The sequence below is a fragment of the Nelumbo nucifera genome, chromosome 8, assembly GCF_055504915.1.
Source record: "Nelumbo nucifera cultivar China Antique chromosome 8, China Antique-T2T, whole genome shotgun sequence".
Taxonomy (NCBI): domain Eukaryota; kingdom Viridiplantae; phylum Streptophyta; class Magnoliopsida; order Proteales; family Nelumbonaceae; genus Nelumbo; species Nelumbo nucifera.
In genome coordinates, this window is record NC_142656.1 from 38,184,612 (window position 1) to 38,200,860 (window position 16,249).

The window sequence follows — 16,249 nt, forward strand, 5'->3', positions numbered from 1 at the left end:
TTGGGCATTTAGAGTGTGAGGATTGGGTCAGAGAGGAGATCGAGCAAAAATTGGGTGCTGACACCGGTGATGGTACTACATGTAATTATAGATAGACTTTAGAAGTTTATCTTGCCAAGTCTGACACTGGTGTGCTGCCAAACAGTTGGAGTAGCTTGTCTCAACTACTAGGGTTAGACCCCAAGCACAGGTAGTGTATGTTTGGAAGAAATATTGAACCTTAACCGATTTCCAGTTATGCCCTAGACCTTGAAGATAGATGGCCAAAACTAGAAAATTACACATAACCCCAGACTTGATTATGGTACTACACTAGGTGTTGTATTGGGTTATCTTTGATGTGCCAATCAATGAAATCCATCAAGGGTCAACACTTGGGCATGTTGGGGCAGTTTAGGAATTCACTTGAGTGGATTTTCATAGTGATAGGATCGACCCCTTTATCAGACAAAGTGAATATCAGGGTTTACACTACACTCTCTCTGACAGAAACCTAAATTGCTAGTAGTGGATTTCAGTTGTAATTGAAATATGTTCTTGCAAAATATATTTATATGTTATATACTACTATTTTATGAAAAAGGTTTACGAAAGGTATTAATCCCAGGATCCAACTGAGTAGATAGTGTGTCACTGCACCTTGCAGCCAGGGGAGTGGTCATTCCATGTCGAGCAGTGTTATGATCATTATGGGCTGAGAGGTCAAGTGTAAGAGACCATTATAGGAATAATTACCTAATGGGATTTATGTAACTTAAGTCCATTATCCTTGGTCCTTCATAGAGACCATTTCAGGGTTGATAATGTTAATTGGCTTAGGGGTTCATTGCTCTGAACAGTGAATTAGGCCTAACCTCTTTCAGAGGTGGGGGCAGACCATTATGGACTTGAGTGAGACCTTTGTGGGGTCCCATACCATACAATATCAGGCCAAAAGTGTCCATGCAACACTTAGGGATGTGAGCCTTTAAGGAAAATGGGCCTAAGTCCCATTACTAGTATGATTAGTTAAGTTGTCACATGACAACTTAAGTTGTCATGTGATTTAGGTCAAATTTGGGTTTGGTATTGGGTATGGAGCGCTTTCCTCTTAAGAGGATATTGTTTAATTGTTAAAAGAGTTCATATCTAATTCAGTTATGGATAATATCCTAATTAGATTAGGAGAGTGATCCATTAGGAGATAAAAGAAGAAGAGGGCAAACTAGACTTTGACACCTCTTTCTCTTGTTCTCTTTTTCTCTCTCTTGTCTCCCAATATGACCTAGAATGACCTAGGCTTTCAAGAACTGATTCTAATCAGTTTTCTTCTTTGTTTTTGCAAGAAAAACTCAGAAGAATTTCAGGCTTAATTACCCCACTCGATCCAAACAAGTTGGAGAACGGTTTTGGGACTGATATTGGGCGTGAACTACCACCTTGGGAGTTGTGATTTGTGGTCTTTGCATCAGGTATAATCTCCCTTCTCTCTAGTTTCAAATCTGGTCAGATTCAATGCAAGAATGATCCTGAAATTTCAGATTTCAATTTACCAAGAAATTGGTTCCCGAGAAGGTTAGAAATTTTTTTGAAAATTTGGCCAACTATCTTGTATGGTTCAGCCATGCATCTGATGGATTTTAACCCTATTCCAACACGTGGATGCACACCTCACTCTCAACACAGTGCCATGTGTTAGATAGTGTATGCCCTTAGCTCCAATCAGATTGATGTACAGATAAATTTATTGTAAATGAATAAAAGTACATAATTGTTTCATGCTATCATTAGTGTGTTTTTGTGCAATTACCCCTTAAACAGGACACTCATGAGACTCATGTTAGTTTAGAATGATCTCAACCGTTGGATAGACTTAGGGAGTTTATCCAACCAAGGCTGACATTGATGTGCCACCAAAGAAGTTGGGGCAGTTAGCTACCAAGGTTAGACCCAAAGCACATGTAGTGTGTGTTTGTTCAAAGAACTGAACCTAGACCATTTTCCAGTTAAGCCCTAGACCTTGGAGAGTGATGGGCAAAAAATTGAAAATTTACACATAACCCCTTGACTTGATTATGAAGGGATGAGAGATCCATCATATGAATGGCCAAACACTACTGGAAGGTTGGGCGAAATTTCAAAATTTTCTCTCTCTCCCATTTGGGAATCGCATTCCCTATTTTAGAAAACTACATTTTCAATGATCGTTTTGAGTCCAAAATTGGACCAGATCTGAAACCAAAAGAGGAGGAGAGGGATATACCTTATACGAATTAGCAGTAACTCCCAATAAAGGTGTTAACACCCAAGGAGAATACCAAAACCCACTTCCACCGAATATGACACAATGTAATGAAGTAGGATCAGCAGGATGGCTCTTCAGCAAGAACCAGGATCCTTCACCAAGAACCGAACAAGGGCTGGTGAGCACGACTTCAAATTGTTTCTTCAACTAAGAAATAATATCAAGAACTTTTCTTGATCAATTCCTCAAGAGGAGATCGAACTAAGTAGGGATGGAAAGAATAAGAGAGAATTCTGCAGGTTGCTGTGTTGTGTAACTGAGGAATCCACCCCCTTTATTTAAAGCCTTCTCAGGATCAGCCTCTTTATCTAATTAGGAGAGAGTTCCTTAATCCAAATCTGATATTTGGATCTGGACTCTTGAATGGATAGGACTTATCTTATCCTTCAACTAATCCTAATCAGATTATAAATCCTATCTTGCCTCCTTTTAATTAAGTAACTTAAGCCCAGTTCGAATTGGGCTTTAGGCCCATTAAGCTTATATGCTCACTTACCCCTTAACCTGCTGCCCAATTGGCAATCTTTGTATGGCGTGGGACCCAAACATTGATTTACACATCAGCCACATGTGTTCAGCCCAGCCTTTGTTACAAGGCTTGGCCGAATTCACTATACGAGACAGTGAACCCCTGAGTCCATCACCATGGGTTCTTAATGGGCCCAACATTTACACTAAATGGTCCTTGGGTCTAGCCACCTTATGAAAACTGAAGGACTGTGGGCAGATGCAAGATTAGCCCATCAGGTATTACCCTCATTGGTCTTACACTTAACCTCTCAGCCCATCAGGTATTACTCTCAATGGTCTTATACATATATATCTATATAAATATATTTTGTAGAAACAAATTTCAACGGTTGAAATCAACTACCGACAGTTTAGGTTTCCATCAGAGAGAGTGCACCCCCGATCATTCACTTTGTCTGACAAAGGGGCTAATCCTGTCACTATGATCACCACTCAGATGAATTCTTGGACGGTCCCAACATACCTAGGTTTTAACCCCCTCTAAGGATCTCACTGATTGGCATATCAAAGACAGCCCAATCCGACACCTAGTGCAGTACCATAATCGAGTCTATGGGTTAAGTGTAGCTTTCTTTTCCCATCTATTTCCAAGGTCCAGGGAAATACTGGAATTTTGGTTTGGTTCAGGGTTTCAAGAAAACCCACACTGCATGTTCCTCAGGTCTCACCCTGGTAACTGAGACAAGCCACCCCAACCAACTTGGCGGCACATCAGTGAGCCTTGGTATGATAAATCTCCCCAAATCTATCCAACGACTGTGAATATTCTAAACTAACATGAGTCACATAAGTGTCCAGTTTAAGGGTATTACACAAAAACATACCACAATGACATGAATCAATTATGTATTTTATTCATTTACAATAAATGTCAAAAGATACATCAATCTGATTGGAGCTAAGGGCATAACTGTCTAACAGATTATGGTACTACATTGGGTGTCAGATCAGGTTGTCTTTGATATGCCAATCAGTGAGATCCTTTGGGGGTCAAAAGCTGGGTATGTTAGGGCAATCTAAGAATTCATTCTAGTGGGTGATCATAGTGATAGGATCAGCCCCTTTGTCGGACAAAGTGACTGATCGGGACTGCACTCTCTTTGATGGAAACCAAAACTACCGACAGTCGATTTCAACCGTATTTAAGATTTGTTTTGCAAAATATAATTATATGATATATATACATTATGTTTCAAGAAAAATGTTTGCAAAAGGTTTTAATTCCTAGGACCCATCTGAACAGAGAGTGCAATACAACACCTTGTAGTCAGGGGAGAGGTCATTCCTTGTCGGGTAGTGTTTGATCATTATGGGCCGAGAGGTTAAGTGTAAGAGACCATTAAGGGCTATATCTTGCTTAAGTCCATTATCCTTGTGCCTTCATAGGATGGCTGGACTTAGGGATCATTTAACTATAAATGTTGGGCCCATTAAGAGCCCATACTGATGGACTCAGGGACATTTGGTGTGAATTCGGGCAGGCCTTTTCACAGAGGCTGGGCTGAACCCATGTGGACTTATGTGAGGTCATTGTTGGGGTCCTACGCCATAAAAATTGAACCTAAATTGGCTAGCAACTATCTTGGGACATGAGCCATTTTCTTAATGGGCCTAAAGCGCATGATTAATGAGATTCGTCAAGTGGTCACATGGCTGCTTAAAGCTATCATTTGACTTGGGCAAATATGGGTTTGGAGCACCCATTCTCATAAGAAGATAAGACCTATCTTGAGATAGAGTCCAGATCCAAATAAAGATTTGGATTACAAACCCTCCTAATTCGATTAGGAGAGGTGTTCCTTAAGGATTAAGTGAAGGGGAGATCGAATTGCTCTAGATAACTCTACTATCAGTTCTCTCTCTCTCTGCTCTTGCCACCCAGAAACCCTAATTCGATCTCCACTTTCTTGGACTAATTTTGATCAGATCCTTCTCTGAATTTTGAAAGAAAATTGTAGAGAAAAACCGTGCTCACCTCCCCAGTTCTATCCAAGGTGTTGGATTGTAGTTTTACTGAAAACTACATTGTTGAATCGGCTTCACTCCAAGCTGCACCATCTTTAGTGGAAGCTACTTTTAGGATTCAATTTGGGCGTGAACTACCACTTTGGGAGCAACATTTGTGGAATCTGTATCAGGTATAGTTTTCTCTCCTTTTGGTTTTAGATCTGGTCCGGTATCGGTACAAGAATGATCCTTGAAAAATGCAATTTTTTTAAAACAGGGAATATGATTCCTGGAAGGTAGAAAGAAAACTTTTGAAATTTTGTCCATCCATCTTGCATGGTTCAGCCATCCATATGATGGATTTCACCTTCTTTCAAAGGTATTAGAGCCAAAGGTTCAATCTTGAACCAGAAAAGATCAGATCTGAACCAAGACTCAAATCGATAGAGCTAGTCTGGCCGAATTTGAGTAGTTTGTTGCTTTCTGAGAAATCGGTTCTCAGTTTTGGGTGAATTGATCTAAATTTTTTTTATTATATTCTGATATAATTTAGAATTATTCTACTATGATTTATTTGGTTCTTGGGCTGTTTGTGTGATGGAGATCGAATTCTTTAATGGCACCATGATCTACACACCCAAGAAATTTTTTTTTTTTGCGATTAACAGTTTTTTGCAGGTTTGCAATTCGTTCGGATCAGATTCAAACCATTACACTTGCAGCCCTAGTTTAATATTTATTTGTTGTGATTCATTGTCAATTTTTGGCTGTTAAATTTCATATCATATTCATACCAATTTGACATAGTTTGGTCCAAACTAGTTGGGTTGAACCTATGGTTCGATGGGGTCTGTTCTCAGCCCCATGGGTCACATTTTTGGTGGCTCAAAATCGGTTATGGACCAAGGGTTTGATGGCTCCCCAACTGTTTCTTGACTTCTTGTCTAAATTCCTTGAACTTTTCGAAGGATTCAGACTTATATCTCATTAGGTACATGTAACCATACCGACAATAATCATCGGTGAAAGTTCTGAAATAATAATGTCGATTGTGTGTCCTAACATTCATGAGACCACATACATTAATATGTATCAGGTCGAGTGTGCTCATAGATCATTCAGGCTTACCTGTAAATGGTTGTTTTGTCATCTTACCCTGAAGGCAAGGCTCATAAGCTAGTAGTTATTTTATAGTTAGAAAATCCAAAGGACCATCCTTCACCAATCTTGTGATACATTCTATGTTCATGTGGCCAAGTTGGTAATGCCATAGGCATGTGGGGTTAACCATATCACATGTTCTCTTCTTGGGGATACATTCCAACGTAGTTTTGGTTATGTTCATTTCTAGACAAGGATGAAGGACACAGAGACCATTCTCATGTTCTCCATAGGTAAGGAATTTGTTATTCAATTTAATAGTAATTTTACCACTGAATAAAATTGAATAACCATCATTACACAATTTAAAAACTGAAATCAAATTTCTTCTAAGTAACGGTACATAAAGACAATCTTTTAATGTAACAATTCCTTCTTTGAAAAATAAGTCTATTGTTCCTATAGCAGTAGGTGCAACAGTTGCAGAAGTCGCCAAGTAGAGCACCACCTCGTCGTCATTCAACCTTCTGCTTTCTTTGAACCCTACAATGTATTACATGCATGAGTGGATGCCCTAGAGTCAATACACCAGGATGCAAAATTCACCAATATATTGGTCTCTATGACAAGAGATTCGAAATTACCTTCTTTGTTCTTGTGGGATTCCAGATACTGAGGATAGTTCCTCTTCCAATGTCTAGTCTATTTGCAGAAGTGACATTCATCCGATGACTTCTCTCTCTTTTGCTTTTTCGGTTTGCCTGGTTTCTTCTAATGCCTCTTCTTGCCCTTCCTCTTTCTCTTGATAGATTTGCCACGTTCAACAAGCATGGCTACCGGCTTATGATTCTTTATCAGTTCTTCAGCCCTCTACAACATATTGTTGAGTTCTTGAAGGCTAACCTTTAGCTTGTTCATGTTCTAGTTCATGACAAACTGATTAAATGACAGGGGTAGAGAGTTTAGGATGACATCAGTCTTGGTGTCATCATCTAGATTGGATCCAAGAGCCTTTATTTAATTTATATACCCCATCATCCGCATGACGTGGTCATGAACCGGATGGCTTTTAGTCATCTAAGAGCAGAATCATTCTGCATGTCCTTGGAAATGTGGGAAATCACATAGGTGCATGGAGGTTTCAGCTGCATAACCCCACCACTTTCTGTGAAGGATAAAGTATCCACTCATCCAATGAGCTTTCCCTTTGGACTCCATCAGACAAAGTTCATTGCCATTTTAGGTTAAACATTTTTGTCTGATAAGTGCTAACCTATCATATCGTGGACCCCAAGGTTCCATGAAAGAGTCTTCCACTTTAGGATAGGCCTCTCCCACCTCAATCTATGATGTCCCTATCATCTCATGAAGCAATCCCACCGACTACATCAACAAAATGGATAGCCCAATTTTCTAGTTCATCTCCACCCACCAATTCAGCCCGTTTTCATGCTAATGATGGAGGGCCTTTAAAGAATTCATCATATGATATTCCCTATCTCTTTGCACTTATATTAAACCAGAGGGAACAGAAAAACAGTCCCTATGTCTAAATTAGGTCATACCATAATGACTCCCACTAACTTTCATAAAGTTAGATTCGAATGGGCCTATATCGGGGCTAGGGTTCCACGTGATTCCTCTTGGAGAGAAAGCTAATCAGGGGCCATCGAAAAGGGAGATCATGTAATGATCTATGGGCATCATGGTAATTATGTGCATTCAACCATGATGTTCGTAGAGAGCCACATAAGTCTAAACATGGGCCAAGCACTTATGGCCCATGAATGAATCACAATCATTCAACACATCACAAACACAAACACATAAATTAAAAAAATCAATTAAAGGCTTGTAAAACCCTAGTTAATTTAGTTTAACACATAATCAGCCCATTAAAGGCCCAAAATTATCCAATAATTTCATCTTGGTATATGAGCTAAACTGCAAAAAGTAGTTCGGCCCACATAGCAGTTATGTTGAAATGGGATGACTTTGCTTAAACTTAACATAAACAGGGTTTTCAAGGGAAGGCCAAATTGGTCCATGTAATGGGCCATCAAACCTGTGGCCCATAACCGATTTTGAGCACCAAAATTGTGACCCATGGGGCTGTGATCAGACCCCATCGAACCATTGGTTCGGTCCGACCAGATTGGACCAAACTAGGTCAAATCATCCTAGGGTTTGGTGTCCAAAACATGCAGCAATTCATATGAATATGATCTGAAATTTAATAGCCGAAAATCGACAATCAATCACAGAAAATAAATAATAAACTAGGGCTACAAGTGTGATGGTCCGAATCTAATCTAGACGAACTGCAAACCTGCAAAAGCTTTTAATCGTAGATTGCATTTTTTCTGCAAAAACTTTCTTCTTCTCCTTTGTGCACTCCAGCAGGTCCTCTGATGTAAAAAAATAGAAAAACCCTAATTTTCTATTACTTACATCAGAAAAATCCTAATACAATTTTTCTAAAAAGAAAAAAATTATTACAGACCAATAATCAAATAATAATCTTCTCGAGTGCGCAAATCTTGGCACCATTAAAGAATTCAATCACCATCACACAAACAGCCCAAGAACCAAAGAAATCACAGTAGAATGATTCTAAATTATATCAGAATATAATAAAAAGAATTTCAGATCAATTCGCTCAAAACTAAGAACCGATTTCTCATAAAACTACAAACAACTCAAATTCTGCATATATGATATTTCTAGTTCAACATTGAACCTTTGGCTCTGATACCATTAAAGGAATGTGAAATCCATCATATGGATGGCCGAACCATGCAAGATGTCTGCGCGAAATTTAAAAAATTTCTTTCAACCTTCTAGGAATTGTATTCCCGAATTTAGAAAAACTGCATTTTTCAAGGATCGTTCTTGCACCGAAAATAGACTAGATCTGAAACCAAAAGGAGGGAGAAGTATACCGGATATGGATTCCACAAATGTAACTCCCAAAGTGGCAGTTCACACCCAAATTGAATCCCAAAACCAGCTTCCACTAAAGATGGCGTAGCTTGAAGTGAAGCCAGTTCAACAACGCAGTTTTCAACAAAACTGCAATCCAACACCTTGGATCGAACAAGGGAGGTGAGCATGACTTTTCTCTACAATTTTCATGCAAAATTCAGAGAAGGATCTGATCAAAATCAGTCCAAGAAAGTGGAGATCGAATTAGGGTTTCTGGGTGGCAAGAGCAGAGAAAGAGAGAATTGATAGCAAGGTTATATGGAGCAGTTTGATCTCATCTCTTAATCCTTAAGGAACACCTCTCCTAATCGAATTAGGAGGTTTGTAATCCAAATCTTTATTTGGATCTGGACTCTATCTTAAGATAGGTCTTATCCTCTTATGAGAATCGGTGCTCCAAACCCATATTCGCCTAAGTCACATGACATCTTAAGCAGTCATGTGACAACTTGATTAATCTCATTAATCATGGGCTTTAGGCCCATTAAGCATATGACTCACATTCCAAGGTAGTTATTGGCTCATTTAGGTTCAATTTATATGGCGTGACACCCCAACAATGACCTTACATAAACCAATATGGGTTCGGCCCAGCCTCTGAGAAAAAGCTTGGCCGAATTTACTACCAAATGCAGTGAACCCCTGAGTCTATCAGTATGATCTCTTAATGGGCCCAACATTTACAATTAAATGATCCTAAGTCTAGCCATCCTATTATAGGATAATGGACTTAAGTAAGATATAGCCCATCAAGTAAACAACCCTTAATGGTCTCTTACACTTGACCTCTCAACCCATAATGATGAAACACTGCCCGACAGGGAAGGACCTCTTCCTTGACTACAACGTGCAGTGTTGCACTCTCTGCTCAGATGGTCCTAGGAATTAAAACTTTTTGCAAACCCTTTTTCTTGAAACATATATATATATATATATATATATATATATACAAAACAAATCTCAAACACGGTTGAAAACGATAGTTGGCTGTTTTGGTTTCCATCAGAGAGAGTGCAGTCCCGATCATTCACTTTATTCGACAAAGGGGCTGATGCTATAACTATGATCACCCACTCAAGTGAATTCTCAAACTGGCACAACATACCTAGGTTTTGACCTCCAAAGGAGCTCACTGATTGGCATAGACAACCCGATCAAGTCCAGGGGCTAGGTGTAACTTTCCACTTTTGCCCATCAGACTCCAATGTCTAAGGCATAATTGGAAAGTGGTCAAGGTTGAGTGCTTCAAACAAACACACACTACATGTGCTTTGGGTCCAACCCTAGCAATTGAGACAAGGTACCTCAACTTCTTTGGTAGCGCATTAGTGCCAGTCTTGACAGGATAAACTCCTCAAGTCTATTCAACGGCTGAAAACATTCTAAACTAACACGAGTCTCCTAAGGGCATACACTATCTAACACGGCCGACGCCTCTCCAAGTTCCCTTATGTGACCACGATATATGGGATGGTTACACATCGTGCATTACTCCCTCCTGTGTGAACCAAGCTAGGTGAAGGTCAATTCAAAAAATTTGGACCTAGACCCTACCCTGTAACAAATTGGATAGATTCATTTAAGGCCTATTTAAGGTTGGTTCCATTCAGTTTCTAGTAGAATCTATATATCCATGCTCACCCCAAATGTCTTGTTCTTTTGTGGATTATATGGACTATGTTTAGTTTTAGTTTGAATTTCATTTGTACTAGTGTGAATGCATAGGAGTGCAAATGGACTCTAAATTCTGGTTTACATTTGCTTCATATTTGACCTTGATTTGTTTGTTTATAAGAAGTAAAATGGGAACTAATTTATGAGGTCGCCAAGTTAAATGAAAGAGAAATAAGGCTGCTGTATGAAGGTGTCGTGCAAATTTGTTTATACTGCCAATGGATGCAAAGGAGACAAAAAGTGCAAACTTTACACCAGTTATAAGATTACAAATCATAGTGATGAATAAACCGATGCACTCTTCCAAAAAAAAAAAAAGAAAAGAAAAATAAATAAATAACTAAACAGATGCAAAACTGAACCGGATGCAGAATTTGTATCCGGTTCAGACTTGCCTTGTAAACAAACACAGACTTAGGAGGTCGATCTATTGAGTACTGTTGACAATTGTGCAAATCCTCTTTTTATATTTTGTCCTTTTGTAATTTAAATATTTATGAGAGTTGGATTACTGAGTATATGTAGCTTGGGCATTTTGTCATTATACAATTAACATAAATTTAATGCATATACATTAATCATTTAATTTAAAGTGCATGCATATATTATAAAAATATATTATACAATCTAATTATAATATTCAATAAACGGATACTGCCAGTTTTGCAGCCCCAACTCTGAGCCCTATTGTATATAATTAAGAAGGATGTTGGATCATTCACTAGTAATTTACACTAACTTGTGTGTACGTGGCTAATAGGGTAGATAGGTTGTTCTGCTAGTCAGACCTCACAGCCAATGGCTACCTTGTAGGTGCTGCATTGATGTGATTGCAACTGAGTAGTTTTCTTTATATATACACTTGCAACTTGTGGATGTCTATGTGGCTAGTGCCTTCCATGAAGCCATCTCAGTATCTTATCTCTTAGGATCTTGTGTCAAACCCATTAAGCTCTTTTTAATGTTTGAAATTTTTGGATCTAGTTAAAATTTGCCAGTTATTAGTCGGCCTACAATTCTAAGACAAATTAGACTGTCTATATAAGCTATTAACAGTTCCCCATACCTTTCATCCCTTTATGTATACTATTTCCAAAGCTAGCAGTTAGTTTTGATCAACAAATCTTAAGCAGGAGAATTAGGATTTTTATTCTTTTTAATCATAGGTGAAGAAAATTGGCCAACCGGAGTACTGTTGTAAACGAATCAAATTAATTGAAGAGGATATTGGTAGATGCAAGTTTGATTTGTTTGTATTTGATTTTGAGGTTGCGTTTGGAAACGATGCAAATAAGTGTGAATGCAGATATGTAGAGTGTAAAACGGTTCATATAAGGCTGCATTTAGAAATGATGCAAATGGAATGTAAATTCCAATTCAAGGTAAATTTGCATTTTGGTTCACTTTTGTATGTGTTTGGCAACATTACATTTATGCATTGACAAATGACAGACCAATGCATATTTATATTGATAATAAGATGTAAAAGTACATCAATAAAAAGAAGTAAATTTGCATTCAAGTGGGCTTGTGATAAAAAAAGCATATTCTTTATTCGAATTCATGTTTGCATCCATTACAGCTAAAAGTCTGTTTGGTAAGAAGGTAAATTTGTCAGTGCAAAACTAACCCAATTTTGTAATTTATATTAACCGTTTTACACTCTACATATTTGCATTCACACTTATTTGCATCATTCCCTGCAAAATTGGGTTAGTTTTGTACTCACAAATTTACCTTTTTACCAAAACAGGCTTTTAGCTGTACTGGATGAAAACATTAATTCCAATAATGCATATGCTTTTTTTTTTTTATCAAAAGCCCACTTGAATTCAAATTTACTTCTTTTTTATTGATGTAATTTTATATCTTATTATGCATTAGTCTGTCATTTGTCAATGCATAAATGTAATGTTGCCAAAAATAGGAAAAGCGAACCAGAGTGCAAAATTACCTTGAACTGGATTTACACTCCATTTGCATCATTTCCAAATGCAGCCTGAATAGTATAGGATTTATATCAGATTTGAAATGAATTTGGATTGCAATTGGATATTGAATAGTGTTAGTAAATTAAACAAAAATGATAAAAAAATCATATATTATTAATAGGGAAAATCCATGATGCAGGAAAGACATGGTATCAGAAGAGTTTTGACAACCATGAATTTTGATAAATAAAACCTGATTAGCTATCACATTTATGGTATCAGTTGATTGGTCAAAAGTTTTTTGGATATTATATCTTTCCCTATCATAATTAAACCAATTATTAAAATTCTGAATAAAAGATAACTGTATGAAACTTAAGCCTATGACAATTTAGGAAAAACACAACATTATTGAAACCAGTAAAATAGACAATGTAAGTTTTGAATATATATGAGCATATATTTAAAAAGATTCGAATTAAAATTTATCAGATTAGATATAGGGGGATTCATATTCAATTCAATTATAAACAGATGGGATTCAAATTACCCTAGCTTACTGGACTCAAATTTGGACAAAACGGATACTGCCACAGTTACAGCCCTAGGAGCCCAATTCCATGTCATTGGATTGGGGGTTCAAGTTCAACAACTCGGGTCAGTTTCAATTTTGTATATGATTTGGGTTTGGAAGCATGACCACAATCGTTTTTCCTTGTAACCATTGAATACAAACGTCTCCTGTAAGTAATGTGTCTAGTGGAGTGGGTTCATTGCGGAACCTCTCCATGAGACCCGTTTTGTTTGGAATCTACATTGTACTGAAAAATATATCGATCAATTCCTCATATCTTAATCGAGGTCTGTGGAGTTTAAGCTTAACAAGCAACAAAGCATTAATCGTCGGCTATTTATTACATTACCCATTAATCTATTGTTTGTAAATTATAGATTGTTGCAGTTTGCCTTGTTGGAAAAATTATGGCCAGTGAAATGGGCACATGATTTTGTTCTCTTGAATACAGTCTAATATTAAAGATATCTCCCTTTGCTGAAGATAACTGGGGTGATCTTATACTTTGTCTACTGAGATTTGACTTTTGGGTGCCGTTAAAATATTGAGTTTTGGTCTAGAGGAATCGAAAGGATAACATGCTCACAGACATACGATTATAAATAAAAAAATGATATGGCCAATAGAAGATTAAAGAAAAATATAAAATATTGATTGATGATTTGATGATAAATTTTCTTCTATAGCCTATATTAAACAACTTTTCATTCTCCCCAAGAAAGAATAGAAGAATTCAGAACAAGGAAGAGAAGAAACTCTTCACCACATCTATTCTGAGTGCGGTAAGTCTGGGAAATAAGAACTATTTACTTGCTATCTACCCACAAAGTTTGTTCTTCTCTCGTTTTTCCAATGCAGTAAATGCAATATAAAATTTGTTGCAGTTCAAGAATATTCCTTTTCAGAAACCGCTTGTTTCAACCTCAATCCCAAACGCAAGTATTCATTGTTTATGGCTAAATTGTGCTTGACACATTCTGTCAACCCACAACGTTTCCTCTCTCTCTCTCTCTCTTCTATGATTCATGACAGATAAGCAATACGAAGTTCTTATTCTCCATCTTCACCTATATAAAGCTTCATCCACTACAACGACGTTATCATATCAATAGAAGCAATGGAGATGAGGTATCGAAATCTCTTTGTACTCTCCGTTGTTCTCAGTCTCGTATCAACAGCTTCTGCTCAACTTCGGACAGATTACTACAAAAACATCTGCCCAAATGTTGAACAGTATGTCCGCGATGCAGTTGCACAGAAGTTCCAACAAACTTTTGTGACTGCCCCAGCCACTTTAAGACTCTACTTCCATGATTGTTTCGTTCGGGTACGTTGTTTCGATCCACTTGTTCATTCTTTTTTAACTATTTTACAGTGAACATGTAACCAACCTTATTCTCTGGTTGTTAGGGTTGTGATGCTTCAGTGCTTCTAGCATCGCCAAATAACAAGGCTGAGAAGGATCACCCAGATGACCTTTCGCTTGCTGGGGATGGATTTGACACCGTTGTCAAAGCAAAAGCTGCTGTTGATCTGGATCCTCGGTGCAGATTCAAGGTTTCATGTGCTGATATATTGGCCTTGGCCGCTAGAGAAGTTGTAGCCTTGGTAAACAAGCTTACTTTCTTAATTAGATTACATTTTAGTTACAATAATGCTACAATTTCAATTTGTCTATTTTTATTTCTCTTAGGCCTGTCGTAAGTTATTTACCCGGGTAAATGCAGTTACCTGGGTAAGTTTTTCCAGGGAAACACTTACCCGAGTAAGTGTATTTATCCATGTTCTTTTATATCTCATGTAAATAAGGCAATAACCATTTTATCCATAAAAATCCATAATTAAAAAGGGTATTTTTGTCCCATTCAAGTGTTGGCAACTTCCCCCTAGGTGGAAAAGTTATTTACCCACTTAAGAGATAGGTACAAAGGAAAATAAACTTTCTTGATCCCCACATAAATCTGAAAAAAAAAATATGAGATTCTTGATCAATGGAAACCAAAATCCCATTACCAACTTTCCCCTCTCTCAAAATCGGAAAAAATAACGCCCCCTAAATCTCTCTCTCTTGTTATAATGATCAGAAACATGTTTTCGTCTTACCTTATAATGTGGGTATTGATTTGTATTAATGCAGACTGGTGGCCCACGTTATCCGGTTGAATTGGGAAGACTTGATGGGAGGATCTCCACCATAGCCAGTGTTCAACATAGTCTTCCTCAGCCTGGTTTCAATTTAGACCAGCTTAACACCATGTTTAGCTCACATGGTCTCACGCAGACAGATATGATCTCACTTTCTGGTAATTAAAGACAAAGACAATCTTCATTCAGTCTCAATACTGTTTCATGCTTGTGTTTCTAACAAAAGTGAGTTATTTTAGGTGGGCACACGATTGGGTTCTCTCACTGCGGCAAGTTCTCTAGAAGGATATACAAATTCAGCCCCACCAAACGAATTGACCCTACGCTTAACCCAGCTTATGCTTTGCAGCTTAGGCAGATGTGCCCACTAAATGTGAACCCCGATGTTGCCATTCAATTGGACCCCACCTCGCCTCAGGTTTTTGATAATGCCTACTTCAAGAACCTTCAGAAAGGAATGGGGTTGCTCGCTTCTGATCAGGTCTTGTTTACGGATCCAAGATCAAAGGATACTGTCAACCTGTTTGCATCAAACACCACGGCATTCTATGAGGCTTTTGTTACTGGCATTACCAAGCTCGGACGGGTTGGAGTGAAAACTGGAAGGCAGGGTGAAATCCGCCGTGATTGCACTGTCGTTAACTAGAAGATGTGTCCATGGCAACTTCGTGCAAAGTTGTTTTCATCTTTCCTTATAGTTGAAATGTTGAACGTCTCTGATTCTGAATTATTTTCCAATTAATAAAAGGACTAGTATGTATTTTTTGGTAATCTTAATAAAAGGAGTCACTGAATTTCGGACTTTAATGTCTTGTATAAGAAATAGAGTTATCATGTTTTTGGCTGATTGGCTGTTGTCACTGAATGTAGCATAAAATGAAATATCTCGTGTTCCTTGGGCTACTTATTGGCTCACTACAGAATTGTCGAGGTTTGTTAATGGCTCCTCACGTTTGTCCACATTGTTGCTCATTTCATGTAGGAGGCAGACCATGTGGCTAAGTGTTTCTCTAGCACTTAACGAACTTAAGCATTCAGCCGAGGTTGTAACGGTCAAAGAGGAGCTCGCAATCAAGC

At 37.9% G+C, this 16,249-nt stretch overlaps 1 protein-coding gene across 1 annotated transcript; it reads left to right on the top strand.

Annotated features, from left to right (window-relative positions):
• Positions 1–14,132: 14,132 nt before the first annotated feature.
• On the top strand, positions 14,133–15,973 carry LOC104589788 (peroxidase 16-like). The gene is made up of 4 exons (XM_010248225.2): positions 14,133–14,354; positions 14,438–14,635; positions 15,165–15,330; positions 15,412–15,973. Exons 1-4 carry the CDS (start codon positions 14,145–14,147, stop codon positions 15,816–15,818), a joined length of 981 nt encoding a protein of 326 aa, XP_010246527.1. The 5' UTR covers positions 14,133–14,144; the 3' UTR covers positions 15,819–15,973.
• The last annotated feature ends 276 nt before the right edge of the window (positions 15,974–16,249 follow it).